Genomic DNA, 25,647 nt, shown 5'->3' with positions numbered 1-25,647 from the left:
TATGTATATATATATATATATATATGTGTGTGTGTGTGTGTGTGTATTTATATATTTACATATATATAAAATTTTAAAAAATGAGTAGCAATATCAATTGCAATAGCAAATGCTCATCAATACCACATCTATATATACTACACCCATGTTACATCTTTTTTAAATTCTAATTTGTTATATATGACAGAAGAATGTGATTCAATTCATATTAACAAATAGAGCACACATCAAAAAGATAGTGCACCATGATCAAGTGGGGTTCATCCCAGGGATGCAAGGTTGGTTCAACATACAGAAATCAATAAATGTAATTCATCATATCAATAGACTTAAAGATAAGAGTCATATGATTATCTCAATAGATGCAAAAAAAAAACATTTGACAAAATACAACATCCCTTCATGTTCAAAACACTAGAAAAACTAGTGATAACAGGTACTTATCTCAACACTGTAAAAACTATCTATGCTAAGCCCCAGGCCAACATCATTCTAAATGGAAAAAAATTGAAAGCATTCCCTCTAAAAACTGGAACAAGAAAGACAGTGATGCCCTTTTTCACCACTTCTATTTAACATCATTCTTGAAACACTAGCCAGAGCATTTAGAAAGAAAAAAATAAATTAAAGGGATACTAACAGGAAAAGAAAAACTCAAAATAGTACTATTTGCTGACGATATGATTCTATACCTAGAAGACCCAAAAAATTCCACTAGAAAACTTCTGGAACTAATAAATGAATTCAGCAAAGTAGCAGGATATAAAGTCAACACCTACAAATCAAAGGCATTCCGTATACCAGTGACAAATCCTCTGAAAGAAAAATGAGGAAAACTACCTCATTTATAATAGCCTCAGAAAAATAAGGTAACATCTTTTTAATTGTGGAAATTATAATTACATAGTGGAGGAAACTGAGGCACAGAGATTTTAAGCCACTTAAAATGTCACACTGCACCTAAAGTGGTGCTCACATGATGCTAACCTAAGCAGCTCCTTCCAGAGTAGACACTAGCTTTTTGTTTTCAGCCTTTTTATTTTGGAACTTACAGACTCAGGAAGTTGCAAGGTTAAGCAAGGCTCCTGTATGCTCTTTGCTCAGTCTCTCCCAGGGTTAACATACACAGCCATGATAAAATAATCAAAATCAGGAAGCCGCCAATGAGATAACTCAATGACCCAAACCACAGGCCCTTATATGAATTTAACTAGATTTCCCACTCACGTCCTCTCCTTGGTCCAGAATCTAACCAAGAATGTGATGTTTCGTTGTCATACCTCCCTCGGCTCCCCCAACCTGGGACAGCTGTTCAGTTCTTCCTATCTTTTATAACCTCATCACTTTTGAAGAGTGCTTGTCAATTATTTTTTAGAATGCCCCTCGCTGGATTTGCTGGATGGTTTCTCGTAATGAGAATGGCCACACGTTTTTGGCCAGAGTACCATAGAAGTGGAGCGGTGCCCTTCCCAGCTCATTCATGATGCTGGCATGTCTTGTTAGGTGACACTGCCCTTGCCCACTTGGTTGGGGTGGTGTGGGGGGCTGAAGAGTGGAACCTAGAAAGACCAGTCCACACGGTCATCCTGGGAAATTGTGGATGTGACCTTATTTGGAGAAATAAGATTGTCCTAAACATAATGAAGGACCTTGCAAAAAGGAAGCATCCTGAGTTGTTGGGGTGAGCCCTTCAGTGACATGGGTGCCTAAAACAGAGACCAGACAACGGAGCAGAAGACGATGTGAGCACAGAGGCTGTGGTTGGAATTATTTATAGGAGGAGCTCCCATAAGGTGGAAGAGAGAAGAAGCATCTTCCCTTGGTGCTCCCTGGAGGGAGCTGACCTCCAACACCTCCATTTCACACTCGTGGCCTCCAAAACCACGAGACACTGTGACCATTTGTGCTAGCACCCCAGGAAATGGTATCAGCCAGATTTCTCCATAGCAAAGTCACTATGTTTCTTTTGTAACTCACAAATACCCAGGGCAGTGGTACTTTGAGACTGAAAATATCCTATTTCTTTCCAAAGTTTCTCTCATTAATTTTGGTACACATCGGTGGATCTTGTCAGTAGTAATTATTACAGTGGTGATTGCCTAATGGTGACTCTCTGTTTTCCTCTTTCCTTTTACATTTATTAATTGGAAATTCCACTGTAAAGAAGAACTATCTCTTCTATCCCATTTATTTAGTTAGTTGATTATTTTAACAGTACTTTAGAGTCAATATTCTTAATAACTTCTGCCCAACGTAGCTCGAAGGATGTTTGTGAAGGCCAAGCATGACAACAAATTAGAAAAAAAAAAATGTTAAGGCAAAAGAAGAAGAAAGGGACCTTTACTGAGTGCTATAATCATATACTTTATGAGCCTTTTATTATTTGTTTTATATCTCAGCCCTGTGAATGTGGTCTCCATAATCTCACTTACATTACAGTAGACAGTAAAAAAAAAAAAAAAAAAAACACCCAGGGAGGTTTAGTTCTGCACCTAAGGATAAACAGCAATAAGGGGAAGAGCCATCAATTGAAGCCACAGTTGTCTGCCTCCAGGACCATACTATTTTCATCAAATCAAGCTGATTTTTAAGCACAGGGAAGAAGGGAGCAAATTAGGAAATTAGTAGAAATGGGAAGTATAAGCTCCAAGATATCCAAAATGAAGCTTATCACCCATTTTTGCTGTGGGCTGTCTCAAGGCTGTGGGGAAGAGCCAAACCAGCTGAACACCTCAACATATGTGCACCCCATTCTTTCTGTGTTGCTCAGAATACCAGGTGAAGGACCCAGGTCCTTGCAGGAAATAAAATGTAGAAGCAGCAACTGGAGTGGACAGGTTGGGGGTGACCATTAAGAAGACTCTCCCCTCAACTTTCCTGTCAACCCACCCCTCCCCAGCTTACTCCTCTGCATGGACATCCCTGTCCCTCCCTTCTTCCAGGCCTGGGCATAGCAGCTCCCTCACTTTGCCCTCTGTCTCCTCTTTCAGGATCCACTGTGCTGGGGAAGCCTCTGCCGGCCTCTGACTTCCTCCCTGCCTCCACTCACCCAGGCCCTGTCCTCCACCCTGGCCACACGCTCTGCTCTTTCTTGGCTTAGAACTCCAAGTCACTCTTGCTCCAGTTTCTCTGTCCCTGCTGGCTTCTCTCAATGTGTGTTATTCTCTTTGTTCTTCTCCTATCTCTGCTGCTCTTTTCTAACTCCTCGGCTTGTTCCTGCCAATTTCCCTTTATTTCTCTCTCTCTCACAGTTTGTGGCTCTCCTTTCTCTTAGTTTCCTTTTATTCCATTCTGTTTCTGGTAGTTTTTATTTACTGGGTATGGAATATCTTCTCAGTAAACACTGGCTGACGTTTCTTTTTCCTCTCTGTGTTCCTCTCTGGCCCCCTCTGTCTGCTGTATGCAGAATTTCTGCTACACACATTTTCATCCCGCATTCGGCTTTGGCTAGAAGGTTCCATAGAACTCCTGTTGGGCCCCTTTCACAAGCTGCCTCTTGCTGTCTCCAGGATGTCCTTGTCAAACTTTTCTGGCTGGTCTGGATTGCAGGCCCAGCCTAATGGGGCAGGAATGGAGAATACCCACTCTCCAAGCTTATGGGGGTAGCGTATACTCTGCTATTTGCAAATGTTGATGTGCACATCCCTGTAGGGGTGGCGTCTTGCATCCCCCCTGCCATTGGCTCTGGTTTTCTCCAAGTGATGTGTCTTGGCCAATAGAATGCGAGGAGCCCACATCTTAGCATCAGCTAGATTTCGACATTTTCCTAGATTTCAGCCAGCTCTCTTGCTCATTTCGTCTGTCATGAAAACCAAACGTCTCAAATAAGATTTCCCTTCAGCCAAAATTTCAAACCAGAGGACATGCCGAGTGAGCAGAGCCACTGGGGCTGTGGATGTGTAGGACATGTGAGAAACAAATCGCTGTTTGGCCAGTCACTGAGATTCGGGATCCATTGTTTGTAGGATAAAAAAAAGTAAAAGCTGGCTGATCTAGAAGAGTTGGACTCCGTGAGGCTTAACATGCTTTCACCTCCAATATCTCAACCATATTCTAGGGCTCTATTGCTTTGGGGGAAATTTTGCCAAAAACTTTCATGTGCATTATCTCAGTGTGATGTAATGATTTCAATTTTATTTCCATTTTGTAAATGATCAAACATGAAGCTTGTCACCAGTATGTGGTAGAATCTAAGCTTGAACTCAGGCCTTCTGATACCAAATCCTGTGCTTACTCCACCTCCCTATGGCATGTTCCTAAATGCTGATCAAGACAAGCTGCATTTCCTGCAGATAGAAGCCATGGCTTATCCTCTCACTTTGCCCACAAGCCTGGCTAAAGCCCCAGTTGGCTGTGACTGAATCTCTGTTGGTGAAGAAAGTCAGGCCCAAGCTACAAGGTTCAGGTGATATAAATTAATAAAATCAATATAAATTAAATATAAATTAATAAAAAGTATATTCATAGCGATATGGAAATTCCTTAGAAAACTTGGAATGCAGATACCATTTGACCCAGCTAACCAACTCCTCAGTCTATACCCAAAGGACATAAAAACAGCATACTACAGTGACATACTCACATCAATATTTATAGCAGCTCAACTCATAGTAGCTAAACTGTGAAACCAACCTAGATGCCCTTCAATAGAGAAATGGATAAAGAAACTGTGGTATATATATATACACACACAATGGAATATTACTCAGCTTTAAAAGGGAATAAAATCATGGCATTTGTAGGTAAATAGATGGAGTTGGAGAATATCATTCTAAGTGAAGTAAGCCAATCCCCAAAATCCAAAGGCCAGATGTTTTCTGTTATATGTGGATGCTGATCCATAATGGTGTGTGTGGGGGGAGCATGGGAAGAATGGAGAAACTTTGGATTGGGCAAAGAGGAGGGAGGGGAAGGGAGGGGAATAGGGGAGAAAAGATGGTGGAATGAGATGGACATCATTACCCAAGAGACATGTATGAAGACACGAATGGTGTGACTGTACTTCGTGTACAACCAAAGAAATGAAAAATTGTGCTCCATTTGTGTACTATGAATTGAAATGTACTCTGCTGTCATGAATAACTAATTAGAACAAATTAATAAATTAATTTTAAAAAATAAATAAGAAGTATATTCGTAATTTTAAAGCATTTCTCTTTCTGAAAAGCAGAAGAGAATGGGATTCACAGATACGGGCCACTTATGTGAAAAGGTACTCATGGTAATTACGTTACCAAGCTTCAGCATGTCTCCACAATGGATAAAAGCTTGATCTTAACTGGCAGATGGGGACAGTGAGGTTGAGGAAGGCATATGATTTATATAAGGTCACAGAGCACATCAGTAACAGAGCTGCAACTCCAAGTCCAAGCATAGATACTTGTTTTATGGGCATCACCTGGTCTTTCCACCCCCAGAATTTTAAATTTCTATTTAAAATAATTTATTTTAAGATCCATTTCCCCGCTACTGAAAGCTTGACTTCTCTTTTCTGGTTGTCCTGAGCATCCTTAAATAGTATCATTTATACACAACACAGTACTTGCACTAATTGTTATCAATTGAATTGGGTTTTTCAAAACAAACAAACAAACAAAAGTTTGAATTCTAATCCCCATGTATTAATCAGAGTTCTCTAGAGGAACAGAATCAATAGGAAGTATGATTATAAAAAGGGGACTTATTAGATTGGTTTACACCACCAGAAGTTGAACAGTCCACAATGGCTGTCTGCAGTCTGGAGACCTGGAGGAACTAGTAGCTGTGCAGTTCAAGATGCTGAAGCCTAAGAACTAGAGGGATCAAGGAATCTACTCCAGTCTGAGACCAAAGGCCTCTGGAAACTCCCTGGAGAATCATTGGCAGATTCCACTTTAGAACAATAAAGGAACCAGAGTCCGATGCCCTCAGGTAATCACAGCAACAATCAAGAATGCGTTCAAAAAGAATTCAGCTTGCCTTTGCTGCTGCTTTCTTGTTCTTCCGATTTTTATCCCATCCAAGCCTCCAATCTATTGAATGGCCCACACTTAGGGAGGGTCTTCATTTCAGTTAGCAAACCTGCCACTCATTCCTAGACACACCCTCATTTATACACCAGAAGCCTCTTAGCCTTAGGCATCTCTTAATCCAATCAAGTTGACAATTAAAATTAAGCATTACACCCCAGTATCTCAGAACATGGGTTTATTTGGAGATAAGAGTTTAGCAGAGGTAATCAAGTTATGATGAAGTCATTAGGGTAGGCCCCCAATCCAATATGACCAGTGTCCTTGGAGAAAGGGGAGAATTCAGGCACCAAGACAGATACCCACACAGATACCAGCACAAGCAGAGTGTCAAGGGAAGAGTGGATTTAACCTGCCACAAGCCAGAAGCCAGGAGACAGACCCAGAGCAGAGCCTCCCCTCCTGCCTGCAGAGGGCGCAGGATTCTGCTCAGATGTGGAACTTGAACTAGAAGCTTCTGGAACTGTGAGGTATTACGTTTCTGTTGTTCAAGTGCTCCACTTGTGGCACCCTGTTACAGAGGCCCTGGGAGGCGCATGAACTTACAAATGGCAGAGTTGTGACCTGTACAAAGCCAGGACAAGGTGGCAGACCAATTCTTATCACTCCCACCCCCTGCCCTTGTGGCATGGACCCATTAGAGATGCAAAGATGGAAACAGAGAACACATGCTCCAGTCCCTCTGCAAGCAAGTCAGCCATGGAGCCCGACCATGAACCGTGGGACACACTGAGGGCACAGTGCGACGGGTCAGGGTCAGTCACATTCTGTGTCTGTCTTATCAAGGGTGGAAGAGGAGGAATAATGACATCCACTGAACTGAGATTGCTGCAGGACTGGACAGGTGTTGAGTATCAGATCACTATCCAAGCCCTGGAACAGTCCTGCTTAGCTATTATTTTAAGATTCTCCACTGTTTTGATTCATTTCTCATACATTTTTCTAATCTGTTATTTCTTCAAACATGTGACCCTCCACAATATGTCAGGTCTCCTCCAGAACCTCCAGAACCATTTGTTCAGAAAACGAGTCTTTTATTAATGCAACTTAAAATATATGAGCACCTTCGACAGTCGGATTCCATAGTTCCCTTGTTCTGAGCTGTGGCTGATTTTTTTTTTTTTAAAGAAGCTTATTTTCCCCCAACTTTTTTTTCCTTGCAGATAGAATGTTCACTGTTAGATTTAGTGGGCCGATAGACCATTACATGACTGACTGGCTGAACCAATGAACGAGGGAATGAGTGACGTGCTGAGAGTGAACACATGCACTGATGGGCAAATGATCTAAACCCATCTTTCACAGGGAGCGTTATTAAGTATTATCCCAACATCTTACAGATCCTTCAAACAAAGCTACTGATTGAAACTGGTAATAATAATTTCATAGATTTATGTGGCAGTTTATAACCCTCAAAGTGTTTTTCTATATATTATTATATCACAGAATTATAGATCATCTAAATTTGAAGGAGCTACAATAGATACCTAATTTAACTATTATTCCTCTCCAAATCCCAATGAATAGGCTTCCAGCCTTTCCTTACGTACCCTGGGGACAAGGAGCTCACTACTCCCTGACTTGGGCCACTCCACGGCTGGAAAGTTCATGCACTGAAAGGTTTGTCCTGCCATGGATGGGATTTTGGTCCCTTTACAGTTTTCTTTCACTGGTGCCTGATAGTACAAATCTGCAGCATTTCCTACGGGACACACCTTTTGAAAGAAAAGTGCCCTCGGAAATCTTTTCTTCTACATCAAATCAAACATTTCCTTTCATCCCCTTCTAAAAACATTTTGCCACACAAAAAAGTCTAAAGATTAAAAAAAGTCATGATGAAAGATATTGATCTTAAGCAGTTTCTATAATAATTTCTGTGGGCTTCTTTATGACAAGACATACCATATCAAAACAATACCATTGTTCAAAAGGGGGGAGCAAAGGAGAACATAAAGCCATATGACGCACCTCTGAACCAAAAGTAAAAACCATTTTTTTAGTTGTCAATGGATCTTTATTTTTATTTATTTGTATGCAGTGCTGAGAATAGAACCCAGTGCCTCACACATGCTAGGCAAACACACTCCCACTGAGTCACGACCCCAGCTCAGATAACTATTTTTGTTGAAATAAACTTTGATGAATGCAAAAGTAAAATGTATTTCTGTGTGCCAATACAGCAATAATAACAACAAAAAACAAAAATGAAGACAACACTTATATGTAAAGAAGAAGCAAGAAATTCTCATCATATTTGCTAGGATTCTTTGCATTTAATTTCAAGGCTGCCTGAAGCAGGTAAACTCCTCCCATTTTCTAAGCAAGAAACTCAAGTGGCACTCTCCTGACTGTTCAAGAGGGCATATGCATCTGCATCCACATATCAGGGGGAACATTTGGACTTTGGTTTTGGGGGTTTGACTTATTTCACTGAGAATGACAGTCTCCAGTTCCATCCATTTACCAGAAATGCCATAATTTCATTCTTCTTTATGGATGAGTAATATCCCATTATATATATCTACCATATTTTCTTAATACATTCATCTGTTGAAGGGCACATAGGTTGTTCCATAGTTTAGTTATTGTGAATTGAGCTGCTATAAACATTGATGTGGCTGTGTCCTTGTAGAATGCTGATTTTAGGTCCTTTGGTATATACTGAGGAGTGGGATAACTGGGTCAAATAGTGATTCCATTCTAAGTTTGGTGGAGGGGAGGAAAGAACAGAAGTTCATTGGATCAGACAAAGGTGAACGAAGGGAAGGGAGCGGGGCTCAGACTAGGAAAGACAGTATAATAAATCAGACATAATTTTCCTATGTTCACATATGAATACACAACCAGTGAAACTCCACTCATGTACAATTGCAAGAATGGGATCCTAATTAGAATAAGTTATACTCCATGTATGCATAATACGTCAAAATACACTTTACTGTCATGTATACCTAAAAAGAACAACAATATCAAAAAGAATGTATATGTAGATCTCAAACCAAGTTTGCAGAGAGCGAGTGACCCTGATGGTTTGTGCAGATGAACAAGGCAGAGGGTATCCACAGGATTCAAGTCAAGAGGTTCCTCTGACTCTCCACGACTGCTTTTGGGTTTCTTTACTCCTATCTAGAAACTGCTGGCATGAGCAACCCCTCTCTCCCTACCTGACAAGTTTCCAAAATCTAACAAGTAGTTTGAGTATCCAAGTGAATACTCCATAAATAGTGAGAATGATAGACCCTCACTACAGCTAACATTTTTTCCTCCACATTATAGCCAACATTTTTTTTTAATATTTATTTTTAGGTGTAGATAGACACAACACAATGCCTTTATTTTTATGTGGTGCTAAGGATCGAACCCTGGTCCCGCCCATGCTAGGCGAGCGCTCTACTACGGAGCCACAATCCCAGCCCTATAGCCAACATTTTAATAACTGCTTTTTGAATACTCGCTGGATGTCAGGCACTATACCATGCAGGTTCATGCCCAAGAACACAGACTCTCAATTTGGACCGACAAGAGAGAGAAACCCAGCTTTATCCTTACTGGTGATGTCAACAAGCAAATAGCAAATCCTCACTAACTCCTATGTTCCCCATCTGTAAATGAGGGACGATACCAATGTCTGTCTTATAGAGGTATGAGAAAAATTAAACAGAATAATGCACTCACGTAACTGTGTCTGGCCTGTAGTAAGGTTTCAATAATAACAGTCATTATTTTTATTGTCCAGGGCACTTGTGAGTGTGACCTCATGCAATACTTAGGAAAAAAAATCTCTAAGAAGTGGGGAATATTATTTTAGTTTTGTAAATGATGGAGGTGATTCAGCCAAATACATAAAGCTAACAACAGAGACATTGTCCAACCTTGGAGTTGGCTTCTAAGCTATAAATCCTCTTAATATAACCATGGATTTCATACCAAGGGGAGTCTTTGCAATTCACACATGAAAGTTTTTAATGTAAGTTAGCAACAGAGAAGAGAAATGGGGGTCTACCACGTAGCTTAAGGACAGAGGTTAGCCTTTGCTGAATGAAAGAATGGTTTGACCATTTAACCTTTGTGTGATCAAGGTCACACAGCTATTCATTTTATTAACATTTCAGGTTTTTCATCTAAGGAAGAGTATCCGCCTTAAGGTCTGTTGTAAGGATTAAATGTGATAATGCATGTAAAACAAAAGTTGGAACACTGCCTAGCACGTAGTAAATAGGCAAAATAAATGTCAGGTATTAGGACTGTTTCTCTACATCAGACAGAAATACAGCAGCAAAATTAAGACTGTACCTTAAGTCTTCTTACTCCTAGATTGGAGTCCTTTAGAAGTAATATTAATAGCCATATTTGTGGTACACTCACTGTTCCTGCATTCCTACGCCTGAGGACTGATTCTAGTGTTCCAACAAACAAGGGCTGGACACTGGTCCCAAAACCCAAACAAAAGGTAGCAGTAACAAGCAGAAAAGGGAATTTAAAAAGCTTCATCATGGAAGACAGATTCCAGGGTTTCATGGAAAAAAAAAAAAAAAAAAACAACATACCCACTACTTCCCAGTATATCTACACTGAATATATTTTCTTTCCTGTTTTGTTGTTGTTGTTGTTTGTTTGTTTGTTTTGCTTTTTTCTGTTTGGATTTGGAGTGGCTGGACCTGGTTGGTTGGAACCCTTGGAATCAGGCCTCATGCTAGGACTTCAGTAACAACTACGTGCGCTGATGGATACTAGTTACTATTTATTCTATAGTTTACTAGTTACTATATAGTCTACTCATTCCAATAAGGTTGTGAGATTGGTATGATTAATCTTGTTTGCAGATCTGGGAACTCAGAGATGTTAAGGAACTCACTCAAAAAACAACCAACAGGAAGCAGATAATAAGAGAAGCTGGGTTCCGAGCCAGCTCAGCTAAATTCCAAACCTTTGCTTTCTTCCCTACATCCTGCTTCCTGAACAGCTGAGGAGGAAATGCAACTGCTCAGAGTAGCTGGGCTGGGGAATCTGGGGGATGACAGTCTACCCTCTTCTTTTGGCCTAGATTCACTGAGCACCTTCTTGCATCACCCTTTGGGATGTTAATAGTCAGGTGATACAACCCTCCAGGACAGGGAGATACTCAATTCAGGACTTAATAAGCCTAAGGAGCATGCTGGTTCCACTTAGGCACGCATGGATTATAGCATGTTGTAGTGGCAGAGTGGGATCTGATTTCCCTGCATGGGCAGAGAGAATGTTTGTGCTGAGAAAAGGAGACAGAGCTCATAGACCTCAGCAGCCAGACTCCTTTAAGATATGATAAGATATTTGGGTCTTCTCATGTACTAATCCCAATATTAACCAAAAATGAAAAATAATGGCTCATCCAATAGCCACCTAACATGAGTTTGGCATCATAAAAGCTTGGCCCCAGAACCGCATTTTTGCTAGCCACATACTCATAGAGAGTCAACGATCTGCCGAGTCTCAGATATCTCTCCTGTGAAACCGGAAGATGTATTTCTCTTCTGTGAAAGGAGAAGACATAGTCTGCCATCTTGAATGCCATTTTCAATGGTTACTGGGGGAGGAAAAGGCAAACACTCTATTCTCTCTGAATTGTTTATGGCCAGACCTACAAGGTCAGAGTCCAAGCCACAAGGAGTCCTGGTGATTTCTTAATCCCTGCTAACTGACTGAGGAACTGCAGAAAAGTCCTTAACTGTACTGGACCTTAGTTTGGCCTTCTGTAAAATGGAAGAGTACAATAAATCAGAAAATATCAAACTTTTCACCTGAAATGCCCCTATTAATAGAAGCAAATGTTCTCACATGCTAACCTTCTCTGATTCAAGGGCTTGGTATACACCCTAGGAGTTAATACAACCCTCAACTTACAGATGACAGAAACAATGGACAATACTTAGCTCAAGATGATCCAGAGAGGAGAGTGGCAGATTAGCACTTCCTGCTAAGGCTCACAAACTCCAGAGTCTGCAATAATAACCATCCATTTCTCTACCTCTACAGGGTGGGAAGCATTCTCAGAGGCTGGTCCTACCTCTGAGCAGCTGGTCTTCATCCACATACCTGCTTCAACAGACCTTTGGATTCAGTGTGTCCTGGACATGACTATCCCTAGTGGGGGCAGAAGAGAGCCAGAGCATGGATCCCTAAATGATGGAAAGGACCAAGGGATTATAGCCTGGGGCTGGGGACGGTCTGGTATATACCTACTTCCATATTCCCTATTCTGCCAGTCAAATCCTGGATTACAGGGAATTTTGATGGCATCTAGGTCATAGTGCATTATCCTTTTCAAGCTGAACTCACTGAACACTATTCTGGGAAGACAATCTGACCTAGTGAAACTAAAGCCCTAAAGGCAGAAAATGGACATTCATGACTCATTTATAATTGAGATAATATGATATAAGCTACTGGGTTATGAGAAGAATGTATGTAAGCAAATGCTGTGCCAAAACCCAGAAAATGTCTAATAAATATCAATCAAAACTGCATCTCACTGTCAAAAGAAGAAGAGTAGCCACAATCCTCAACCTTCCTCAACATCAGTTAGTGTCCCGTGCTCCCCAAGGAACTCAGCAAATACCCTGAGATGGTGTTTACAAATTTGCACCCCAAAGTTAGCATACAGGCACCCACTTGTCTTGGCATGTGGCTGCATCATTTGCTAAATATATATATGGAAAAGTCTATCACACTCATTCCATGAATAACACAAAGGCCTTGATTTGTTCTTCCACGTGATAAGCATGCGTTAGGTCCAAAATTAACGTTGCTATCTGGCTGGGGTATGTGTATGTTTTTCCAAAAAGAGAAAATTTCCAAGTTCTACTTCAGTCCTAATCAGAATGCTTAATGAACTGTGTTGGTTAAAAAGAAACAAGTAAAAGAGACCAAAACTAAAAGTCTGAACCATGGTACAGTCTCAATAAATACAGACTCTTGAGTGCAAGGAAGAATTGAAGGGGTGGGAGACGGTACTTAGGCCAATCACTTCATCCCTGTGAGCTGCAAATTCTCAGACACAGGTTGGGGATACTATTGTTCTACCCTCATGTCCCTGGTGAAGCCATGCTAAAGGAGAAATGGAGAAAATAATGCAAGAGTGGCTTTGAGGATTATAACATGAGGGGGACGGCAGGTATTGCCATCGTTAGATCTTATCCTGAGCTCTTAAGACCTTGTGCTTTCTGCAAATTGTAATTATTTGCTTATTTTCTATGTACTACACAAGCCATTAATTACAGCTTTCTTTTAAAGAAGCCAGTAATACATATCTTTCAGACTACCACTTAGTGATTCCACCCCAATAGCCTTTTGAATGAGCCAACAGAAGCAGAGCTTTCTGCACCCATAACTTCATTTATACTGTGGAGGTGACAGGCCAGGCATCATGCGTTTTTGGCCAAAGTATAATGGGATCATTGTGCCCCTAAATGGGCTCCATAAATGTGCCCCCTTATAGTACTTGACATGTGGTAAACACTAAAGAAATTCTTGAGTGAAACCAGGGTGAGTGGGGACATCAGATTTTGTAGCCAGAGTCAAGTGGGTTTGAATGCTCAAGAGCAACTGACTCCCTCTCTCCCTCACTATGTCACCTTGGGTAAGTCTCCTTCCCCTCTGCTGCCATATGCACAACTGTATCATGAGGCTAATGGAGAGGCCTCTAAAGAGGGCTGCATTGGCTACAGACAACCCATCTCCAGGAGCCACTGTGTAGTTGTGAAGTTTAAAGCCCCTGACACCTCAGGGCACTTGGGAACCACAGCCTGTTCTGATTTTATTCCAATTTTGTTTGTTCAGTCATTCTTGGAAAGGCCAACTGCATTTTGGAGCACTGAACCTCAGCCCTCAGCAAAGCAGGCCAAGCACGTGACAGATGTTAAACAGCTATTTGCAGAGATGTCAGCCAAAAGGCCAAGGAGTTGGAGACCCTTTATTTTCTTCTCTGAAGCACAGTTAGTTTGTCACAGCTGACAGATGACGGATGGGGATGCATCATTCCAGGTGATGCCACAGAATCCATCTGCCCTGCTGTTTATCAGCCTAACCTCTTGCACTTGGCCGGTTCTTTCCCTCCATCTGCTGACACTTTCCTGCCTCCCTGCGACTCTTCTCTTTTCTGTCCCTTCCCCACCCCCCATCACATCCCCACTCACTCACCATGACGGAAATATGGAGGATGTGCATCTGCTCCTCGACAATCTCCGAGGGTTCCTGGAGCGTGGGGGCAGTGGCCCGGGCCAGCTGCCCAGAGCTGCTCATGGAGACGTGGAAGTACAAGGTGCCATTCTCCAGCCACTGCTGTCTCCAGTGCACCAGCGAGATGTCCGCGGCCGTACCAGACATCTCTGCAAGACAAGACCCAAGGCATAGGGTGAGCTGCACGTCTGACTTTGGTGCTGTTGGAGTAGGGGTTCATGGGGGAGGAGCCAAACATAGTCAGGAGCTCAGGATCCACTGACTTATGCCTTTCCTTACATTGAATCTGTGAGCCAGGGATCATCACTTCTGTTTATAGATGGCAAAACAGTGGCCAAGATCTATCTGTTCCAAGTAAGAGAGAGGAATTTGGACCCGTATGTCTGTTGCAATATTTTTTTTGACACCATGAATGAAAAGGTAATTCTTTTTATTTCAAAGTACAATGAAACTATACAAAAGTGTGAAAGTGCCCCATTCTTCTGAGGCTATACAGCTGGGAGGAAATGCAGGAGATCTGAGGAATAGAGTTGACATGTAAATTCTTGACAAGCTGAGCTGGAGGTTTCATGGAAGAAGCTTAGAGCTGGAAAGACCCAAGAGAGCAGCCAACTCTCAGGGTCGTCCTGCTTAGAAAGGAGCTTGGCCAGTGAGTTGTTCTGAGCCTGTTTCTTCTGCACTGATGAAAGTGGCTCCATTTTCTTAGTGTATACACTGCACTCCCAAGCAAGGGAGTGTTGGCACAAAAGGTTCCGTGTCTTAAAAACACTTGAAAAGCCATACACCAAGGTCTGATAAATACAGGTTAGAACTTTCTAATAGATTGTTAAATCAGGTCTCCTGACATGAAATCCTAACTCTTATCTCTACACTGTTCTCCCCCTCTGTAAATTTTTTTTAATTGTCATTTGAATAGTATTGATTAGTATTCTGTTATGCCAACATCAGTCTCTTATTAGGGAAGAAGGGGAATGGCACAAGCACCAACAAAGCCATTGCACTGGGATCATGTGACCTTGTTCCAGTGCCTTCTACTAAAGGTATGCATCCATGGAAGTGTCCCAGAAGGGCAGGCCTATCTGTGCATCTTGTGAATAAAGTGGAAGGGTGGTGGGGCTCTTGGAGAAATGCCAGGTCTGTACCAAGCAAGAGTTACTCTGGGAGACAAAGAGCCTTAACAGCTTCCATCAGTAGACAAGTAGACACACACACACACACACACACACACACACACACTCAACGAAGACTGCTGGGCAGAACAAGTTAGAACTTTTCCTTACCTAATCATCTCATCATGTATGGTGACACTGAAATGAAAAGAATCACCTTGAAGAGATGAGGAGACGATGTCTACTCACCAAAGTCTATTGTAGTGTCTGTGTATGGTCCATTCCCAACAGACTAACTCCTTGAGGTTTGTAATAAAAGGCCCTTAGGGGAAGAATGTCTGGCACTTAATAAGTGCTAAGAAAAAGTTAGCTATGAATTTTTAAGTTAGCTATCGATTTATCATCATCATCATTATTATTAATAGGAACGGGATCTAATTCCCCCTTCCGTTACTCTGAAAAAAAAAAACAAAAAACTAGAGACATTCTTGACTGCTTGCCGTCTCTCCCAAGAGGAAATCCTTCAAAATCCATCCACCCTTCTTAGCTCCTCTGCTTCAGCCACCTGGGCCAAGATGACACCCTTCCTTTCCTGAAAGGGCTTCCTATCTTGGCTCTTTCCTTCCCTGCTTGCCCCTTCTGTCTGTTCTCAACCAGAAGCCAGGGGCATCTTGCCATAGCATAAGTCATCTCGTACCACTAACCTCTCCACTCGAAATCCTCCACGGGCCTCCCATCTGACTCCAAGTGAAAGACAAAATGGCCAGAACATGGGAAGTTATCAGCCGAGAGCCCGTATACTTGGCATTCCCTTAGTGCCTGAAGGATTAAACAGGGCTGGAGATAATCACAAAAATTCATCATCTCTTAGTCCCATGAGCCTCACAAGGGCCCTGAGTTCACTGTGGTGCCCAGGTGGAGGACACCAGCTGGATCCTTCCCCAGCACCTTCTCTCCCTCCCTGGCTGAGGTGATAGGCTCCCCCACCACCCACCTGCCAGCCTCAATGCCCAAGGCATGGGCAGTACCTTCTGTGGCAGCCCACCAGCTATGCCACAGGAAGGTGAAGACACGGCAAATGGCCTTGCTCAGCACCTCACTCATTTTTCTCAAAGTGCCACAAAGCCCAGAAGCAGAGGTCCAGGGAACCAGTGCTGACAGTTGCTATTAGAAGTAGTGGTGTCAAACTCAGTAGTTCAGGAAGGAGGGTTCAGCTGCTGGCTGGACAGGCACTGAATGTGCTAAGAGTCCCTGGAATGACACCTAAAGAAAGCCCCAAGGCAGGCCACAGCTGGCCGACAGAGCTTCCTATAGAAGGAAGCTATATATATATATATTTCCACCAGGAAGGCTGGTGGAAATCCAACCTCCTTTCTCCTGTGCCTGAATCCCACTGCAAAAGCAGCTTTCCATTCCCATGTTTCCATATTCAGAATAGAAAACAGAGGGTGGTGGTGTTCGTGACTGGTGCAAGGTGGATTTGTGCTCAGCTAGACCCCATGGGTTTCCAGTCACAGCAATCTCTCCTCTGCCAGTCGTACTTGTATTGTCTCCTTTTCCTTGACTAAATTAGCCCACGAACCAAAACTAGATTGAGCTCTTTGTTTGCTACAGCGATGAGTGCACAGTCAGCAGACAGTAAACGTTAAATGATAATAACAGTGTGTGAAACACAGTAAATATTGAATCACAGAGAATGGCTCTGGACTCGCTCTATTACAAAGAAAAGAAACCATTGTTGGGGTGGGAGGGAGAAACTCAAAGAGAAAACTGATTTAGTGGAAACCAGAGGCCTTGGCCATTCATTCATTTGTTCAGGCATTTAGTTAATCATTCCATAACTGACTCAATCCCAGGCCATTTAGTAGCTCAGAGTATGGAGTTAGATGAAACTTACCCTTGCCTTCAGGGAGCTCATGGTCCTTCAGCAATAGAAATTCTACCCAGCCTGCTGTCCACACACATGTACCCTCTTCAAGTCTGGCCTATCTCCTCCTGCAGCCTCTATCACATTGCTGCACCCCTGCAGATCTTACAACTGTTCCTCAAATAGACCACTTCCCTATTGTGTCAGGGCACACAAACCTTTTGTCCAACCTTTCTGGAACCCTCCTCTCAGAACTCGCAAGCTGCTGCTTCTCAGCACTTGTCTCTCAGTCCCAGTGACAACTGCTCAGAAAGTCTGTGCCTGACCATCGTGGTCCTCTCCGAGCTCATCTGATCTCTGTTATACTCCTTTTATAAAAAACTGTCTACAGCACTTATCATGATTAGAGATTTATTTTATGTATTCACTTGAACATTTGTTTACTGTATCTCCAGAAGTTCAGGGAACTTGCTTGTCTTAATTCCTTCCATTTCCAGAGCTCATTGAAAAGTGCTTAGACACATAATAAGTGCTCAATAAATAATGACTGAATTGCTATAATATATGTGCATATGTGTATATACACATACACATACTTTCACTTATCCATAATAAGGTGGTCATAAAAATAGAATACAAAGAGTTGAGTATCATTAAAGAATCAAAGAATAAGGAAAGATCTGATGAAAATTCAAGGATAGGATGGGACCCTCTTAGCTTGCAGATGAAGGACTACTCCCCAGACATAATGCATGGGCATTGCAAAGGATTGGTGTTCCTCAGAGGAGAGAAGGAGATAGAGATTGGCTGGGTATCTCAGGAGCATAAAGCTGCACACGCACCTTAGGGTGGAGCAGAAAGTTGGGCTGGAATTGTAGTCCACACACTGAAGTAAGGGCTTTGAATGCTAAATTAGAGTATGTATTTTATTCTGCGTGCAGCAGGGAACCAGTGGAGTCCACTTGATCAGAAAGCCAGTCCTGTGTCCATTAAAAACAGGTCAAAGAAATAGTAGCATGACCAAAGCCAGCTCCTGAAATTCCCTGCTGATTGATTTTACAATTGCATTTTTCCTTTTTTCTTCCCCTAGTCCTTCCATATAAACATTTCATTGAAGTCTTCAAGTCATATTACAATCAAACTTAAAGCAAAAGGGGGACTAAACGCATTTGGTCGGGAACCAAGACGATTCCCATAAAGGCAGATTATGCTGACATGATGAATATAAAATGAAATAGCAGATATTAAAGTGGGAGAATTGGTGCGCCATGCCTTCCAGCGGTAGGCTGACTCCAGCGCTGGCCTCCCCCTCCCCCCCCTGCAGAGCTCAGGTTTATATTGGAATCATAAAGAAACACGGGGATTGCCTTTTCACCTTTCTCTGTTCTCCCCCCATGGGCTGCAGCTCTTGAAATATTCAACAGGCTCAAATCCCCTCAACCATCCTGCAAAAGCCAAGAGAGAGGATCAGCCCTCATCAGTGATTCTGGGTAGACTGCCATCCTGCCTCGGATGCCTTTCAGCCTCCTGGAAAAGAAACGAAAACTCCCGAAGGCATGTTGTGCTTTTAATTGGCTTATTCTTCCGAATCTATGGCACTCATTGTATTTTTATTTAATTCCTGAAGGTCATTATGAAAATAAGCAGCTCTTCTGATCACCAGCCATCTTGGTAACATCTCCCCAGTGGCTAACTAACAGGCCTTCTGATTCCACGGTACCAGCTGACCCTCCAGCCAATTATTTGCAGAAACTCAGAGAGAACTAACTTTCAATGAGTTCTTAAATGGTTTTTGCTTTGAGGGGGGAAGCAGACATCACAGAAGACAGCATAGAAGAACCCACTGCCTAGGTGGAGTTGGGAAAGGTAGTGACGGTGACTTCAACCATCGTTGCCACTAGCTGTTCCAGCACTCCTGGGTGACCATCATGCAGCAGGACCTGCTGAGAAGGTATGGGACATAATCGCAGAAACATGTCCTCTTTCTGCTCTCTACAATGGTTAATTAATGCAAACCTTTGTCATTTATCTCGTGGGCTATAGCAAATGATTCTGTGCTAGTTGGGGGACTCATCTGAAAAGCAAAGAGACATTCAATAACGTCACTGAGAAGTGTTTAATGAAGGGACCACTGACAAAGGCTTGAGCACGGTTCAAGAGGACCAATTGAAGGCATGAAGCAACCCAAGGTTGGCCACAGTAAGGCATCATCACAAGGTTGTGGGGGTTAGTGATGGTGATTAAACCCTAAAAGTGCCACAGCTGTAGGAAAGAGCTACGACGTTGCTGTCAGGTGGCACCTGTAGTCTTCGGTGGAAGGTGGAATAACCCAGCCATTGCAAATGCAGGGAGGCACTGTCCAATGCCCCAGCCACACTCCTCTCCCACTGCCAATTTCCTGCAGGCATCTCACAGGAGTCAACCTTAGTGGGACTCCCAGGGGTGCTTAATTGAAGCAGACAGGTCAGCCTTCCAGAGTGTACAACAGGGTGGACATGGGCGTAAATCAGATCTCGAAGGGCAAAATGAGGCTATTCAGCAGGCCCTTTACCAATACCTTCCTTTTTTTCTCCTACCATCCTTAAATGTCCACCAGGATGAAATTTCTAACTAATAACCCTGACCTTGTCACTTTTTTTTGCTCAAAAATCCTTCTGTGGTTTCTAATGTCTGTTGGAATAAAATCTAATTTCATGAGCCTGGCATAGCAGGTCCCTTGTGACCTGGCACAGGAGGCATTGTTCCCCACTCTTACCACTTTTCACTCTTTTCCTTGAACTTATATGTTAATTCTCATTAGATAGTACTGTAATCTACCACACGTGCAGATGTGTTTCAACTTACAAACCCATCATCTTATAAACCCATGAACATATTAGGGCTGGGGGTGTAGCTCAAAGGTAGAACACTTGCCTCACCTGCGTAAGGCCATGGGTTCCATCCCCAGTGACACACACACACACACACACACACACACACACACATACACACACAGTTAAACATATTTTCAGTCAAAAGTGAATTTAACACATCTAATCTGCCAACTGCCATAAATCAGCCAAGCCTACCTGAACTATGCTCAGAACACTTACATTAGCCTGCAGTCCTGCAAAATCCCTAACACAAGGCCTATTTTGTAATAAATTGTTGAACAGCTCATGTAATTTATCAAATAATTATTAAAAGTGAAAAGCAGAATGATCATGTGGTTACTCAAAGGACAGTTGCTATAGAATGCATATCACTTTCCCACTATCACAAAGTTGAAAAATCCTAAGTCAAACCACTGAAAATCAGAGACCATCTGTACTCTGCTATTTCCTAATTCACTGTCTTTGAAGATGCTTTTTCTGAGTCTCTAAAAGCTCTCCCCACTCAACCCTGTGCCCTGCTTTGGAAGCCTTCCATGATCCCTATGAGCTAAGCACTCCTCTTTGCTTCCAAAAGGAGGAAATACCTCTTGCTGAAAAACAGCATGTGCTCTGGAGACCAACTGTTTGAATTTGGATCCCAGCTCCCCTTGGTTCAATCTATTGTGTCTCTGGACAAGATCTTAACTTCTTTGTGCCTCAGTTTCCCCCATCTTCCAAATGAGGATAATAACAGTGCCTGATGTTGGACTTGCTTTTAGAATCCGATGAGATAATATAAACAAATTAGCTCTTGGCATGTTCTGGATAGTTAAAAGCACTACCCAGATACATTTGTTATGTATTACTTCATATGTGCAGTCATGGTATGCTGTTTCACCATTTTGATAGATAATAAATGATCTCATTACACAGCTAACCTCTCTCATTGGATGCTGGTGCAGGAATATGTCCGAGTGGTTTGTGCAGTGTGGTGCCTGGCACAGTGGCTGAACACAGAGTAGAGGCTCCATAAATGTTTTGCAAATTGAACTGAGCTGTCTCCATATCTGAATTCTGATGGGTATTCACAGAGGAAAGAGAGAAGAGATGGCAACTCAGGACATCAGTGGTGGCGTGATTCCCATATAGCAACTCCATAGAAATGTATCTAGCATCTGGCTCAAGTTTAGGCACCTTGGAGAATGCAAATGAAGAGAAGGATAATTTTAACTTTCAAAGAGCTTACATTGTCATGGAGTGAGAGGGAAGAAGTTTATATAGAAAATAGGCAATCTTAGGATTTTTTTAAAGTATGTGTATAGACAGCTGGAAAGAATATACCAGAACATCAAGAATGGTACTTTTTAAATGATAGGATCAGAGGTGATTTTAATGATGTGGTGATTCATTTTTCTTTGTATTTTCTATATTGAATATAAATTATCTCTGTAACCTATGCAAATATTACACTCCCTTTAAAAGTCCAGTTAGTCAAACATTTTCTGAGATGTGGCATTGAAGGGCTCTGTCCTCAGGAGCTCAGTCCAAGAGGCTGAGCAAAGGCATGCTATAAATAGCTTTAAATTGAAGTAAGAAGCTTAGAGGAGAGGAGATGACTTTTTCCGTCATGGAGGAGTCTTGAAAGAGGGGCAGAGTTCAACAAATATCTATGAGACAGAAGGCCCTTCAGGTGCAGCAATGGTGTGAATGCAGTGAGGCAAGAGGGTTGCACATGTGCAAAGGGCTACAGTGGGGAGAAGGCAGCAGGAACCATAGAGGTGCATCACTGTGGAGGAAGCAGACAGAGGCTTGCATATCAAGTCCCCAAAGAAAGGAAAGGGGTCTTTCAAGTCTTGCCCATGGACTATCTTCTAGTAGGACAGAAAGTGCCAGGTCCCACTTGGAGTTCCTTGGTGCAATCAGGCCAAACCCTGGTTCAGAGGTTAATGAAGCTGTTTATATGTCATAAATAAAAATGACAGGGTAGAAGAGTTAATGGGCAGATGGATGGTGAATGTATCCCAATTGTTCTGACCTCCTCAGAGAGCTTGAGTTAGTGAAAAGAAGACTGCATTTTGAGTCAGAAATGCAGACTTGTGTGCTCCCTTTATACCAACTGATTGAGGACAAATCACAGAGCCTCCATAATTCTCTTTATTGTAAAACGAGGGTCACAATCTGTCCTACTTACATCACATCTAATGTAGAATTGGGAAAAAGTAAGGCCATACATAGCAACGTGCTTGCAAATCTGCAAGGTTCTGCAGTTAGTCCAGAAACCAAATGCAGTCATTATCCGCAGCTTCAAAATATATTTCTCACAAATTACTGATGCACTGTCTAAAATGTGCCAGACACAGTGCTAGGCCCTGAGGATCGACTAGATGAAGAGATCTGCTTGGTTGCTGCCCTCCCAGACTTTGTGATCTGGTCTACAGCAGCACGTCCCCTTGCTTCTTTCAGTTTGCTTGATTCATCTACCTATTTAATCATTCATTCAGAGCAAAGGGCTATGTCTGTCTCGGTCATTGGTGTCCTCAGTACTTCTCATGTAGTAGGTGTACAGTAAACATTTGTTTAATAAATGCAACATGCAATGCACGTTTCCCAAGTTTGTTGTCTTCAAGAAAATCACAGTCAAGGAGAGCAAAACAAAAAAGTGATCAACAAAGGTGACCTAAATTGTGTGGTAGTGGCCACACAAGAGGATGCACGAACTATTCTGGGAGTATGTGTGAGGTCACCCAATGCTTCTCATGGATTAGGGCTTTGGAAAGAGCAGGGAGGTATTGTCCATTGTGGATATTTCATAATTATAAGAGTTCCTGATGTCAGGAAGGTGAAATGCCTGCAGGATGATGGCAATGGTGTGCTGGCTTAGGAGGTGGCCCGGCAGGATAGAAGGTGAAGAGGTGGTGAGGGCTGTGTCACAGCCAAGGCCCTGAAGCAGTAGCTGGAGAAGGATATCCCAGGAGGACCTCAGAACCCCCCTCCCACCCCAGCTGTCAGCGCTTATCTCTGCCTGAGCCTCCAATCTGCCCATTTCCACCTCCTTTGGGAACTGTATGTTTTATACAAAATTGTTTTCCTAAGCCATTCAGTGGAGATAAATAATACAGTTATACCCAGTTAAATAAGGGAGGGGAAGAGAAGAATTAAGAGATATTGGCAAGGGAGAAAAGCATATCGTTTCAGATTAGATTTGGAAATAGATGGAGGGTTGATGGAATTGATTCTCATTACTCCTAGTTATAGTCTCCAGAACCATTCCCTCCTCCTTGCTGAAATTTTTTTGATTCTTACACTGGGTCTTTCTTTGTCATTTAACTTCCTTATACTCTCTTATTTTCTTCATGTGTTTGCTATTCATTCTCTTTCTCTCTCTCTCTCTCAACAATGAATTTTTCTCCCCCCCCCCTTCATTTGCCAATACTCCCTTAGGCGTTGAGCTAGGGACATTTATTCATTTTCTTATTTGATCTTCATGGGAAACCCACATAGGCCAGGTAGATGTTAGAATATCAATTTTTCAGTGGAAAATAACTCAACTTGCCAAAGTCTCCCACCTAGTGAGTAGCAGAACATGAATTCAAGACCTGATTTCCTGATTCCAAATTCAGCATGCTCTTTGCTGTCCTCCCTGAGATGAGAATTGGAGCTTGTATGTTTGAATAAAGAGATTGAGGGTTTATATTCACCCTGGAGGTGTGATACAATAACCACCAAGACAGTCACCCTTCTGCGTTGCTCCCAGGTTCTGTTTATACATTTTGGTATTATAAAGCCACTCACTGGGGTTATGTATTGCTTCCTCTGTTTTTAAGATGCAAACATCTGAGAAAGAGGTACAGGTTACATTCTGTCCTACAACGAGAGAGAGCTTAAGATATTTTTGATCCTTTCTACATTTTCTGGGTTGACCTTTAACAAGTCAAGTTTACCTCTCTCAGAGCTTCCCTTGACTCATATGGAAAAATGGGAATCACAAAACCAATCTCTTATGAATGTCGTGAGAATTTGAAGGAGCCTAGAACAGCATTCAGCATATGGATACTCCCCGTCAGCTGTCGATCTTCTCATCACTCTTCCATCTCACCACTGTCAAGCAAAGAAGACTGAGGTTGTTTTGAGAGCAATGGGGGTGTATGTGACAGTACTAAATATGAAGAGAAAGGAGGCAGCGGGCATGGAGATAACTTCCCACTTCATTCGCAAACAGCCTCTGAGCCTATTCCACTTGGACCACTTGGACTCTATCCCTTTTCAGTCCTTTCTATAGCAATGACCTGGAATCATGGAGAAGCACAACAGAAATAGAGTGTAAAGTGTTGGATAGCAGCAACCTCACATGCTTGTTTTATTGATTGGGAAAATAAGGACCAGAGAGGTACACAAATTGCCTTAAGTCACATAGCCGTATAATTTCTTGTCACAGTGTAAGAGACAAAGATTCCCAAGGGACAGAGCAGAGAACAGAGGCAGAAGGTCCTTGACTCCTAAAAGTAATTTAAGCAGCATGGGGTTGGAGGTATGATAAAATTCTCTCATAATGCCAGGTTTCTCGGTCTTTCCTGAACATGCTGCCTAGAAGCCTCCTTTGTCTCCTTACTGAGTCTGACTTGTCAATCCCCAACCCAGGGGGCTCCGCTTCTGCATGCCACATGTGTGGATTCAGACGTGACAGGTAATAAAGTGTGATGAGTCGGGGGAGCGCAGCACCATGCAGTCAGAAGTAAGGGAGGAAAAATGAGCCTTGGAGAAACCAGTACCCAAACAGAGAGCAAGACAGTGATCAGACCCGATGCCCACTCCACCAGCTGGCTGCAGAGTGGAGGGAGAGGCTGGACTTCCTGGGATGATTCCACCCTGGTGTCAGAGTCTGGCCTAAACCCAATGCCTAAGGAAAGCCACGCCACCATCCACTGGCCCCAAGGAGCACCCCTGCCACCCAGTCTTTTTTCATACTGTGCCATCTGCCTGGAATACCCTGATTTCCTCTTTTGCCTTCATGGATGTTACCCATCCTTCAAACTCAGTTAAAGTGGCCTCTCTGAAGAATGCAGCCCAATAGGCCCTCTCCCTCCTCTGAGGCCGAAACTCCCTGGCAGGTGTCTACTTCCTTCCCAGTCACTAGCCTCACTCACCCCCCTCACCCATTCTCATTGGTTTTGCTAGATGATACGATTATTTGGGGTCAGGAATCACTCTTATCTCCTGTCTTCCCCTCAGTAGCTCAGCACTTTCTGCAACAGCAGGAGATTGATGAATATGGACTGATAGAAGATTAAAACAGGAGCCCAAGTAAAGAGGGGGCAGCAAGGTGAGACCCAGGATTGAAATACTGAGATAGAGAGGGCAGGAGAAACAGACTGAGACTCAGAAGTAGGAAGCACCAGGTAAGAATTCTTCAGCCTAAGAATGTACGGCTCTATCTGCCCCTGTGTTCATGCCACCACTACGGTACAGCTTGGCATGGCATCTATCAAAGCAGCATTGTCTGGATCAAATGGCCTGGGCCACAGCCAACCATGACCAGTAGGTGCTCCTGCGTGGTCTACTTCACTGTTGCTCTCACTATTTTTTTTTTTTTTTTTTTT

At 42.6% G+C, this 25,647-nt stretch overlaps 1 protein-coding gene across 4 annotated transcripts in view; it reads right to left on the bottom strand.

Moving 5' to 3' along the window:
- The window catches only part of Astn2 (astrotactin 2), a 698,452-nt gene that overhangs the window by 566,425 nt on the left and 106,380 nt on the right, over window positions 1-25,647 (bottom strand). For all 4 annotated transcript variants that reach the window (XM_048813212.1, XM_048813214.1, XM_048813213.1 and 1 more), the window contains exon 2: window positions 14,184-14,371. In XM_048813212.1, coding sequence (XP_048669169.1) covers window positions 14,184-14,371 — 188 coding nt within the window. The remainder of the gene's footprint in view (window positions 1-14,183; window positions 14,372-25,647) is intronic.

This window comes from Marmota marmota, unplaced genomic scaffold, assembly GCF_001458135.2.
Source record: "Marmota marmota marmota unplaced genomic scaffold, marMar, whole genome shotgun sequence".
Lineage (NCBI taxonomy): Eukaryota > Metazoa > Chordata > Mammalia > Rodentia > Sciuridae > Marmota > Marmota marmota.
This window is presented reverse-complemented; position numbering and strand designations above follow the sequence as displayed.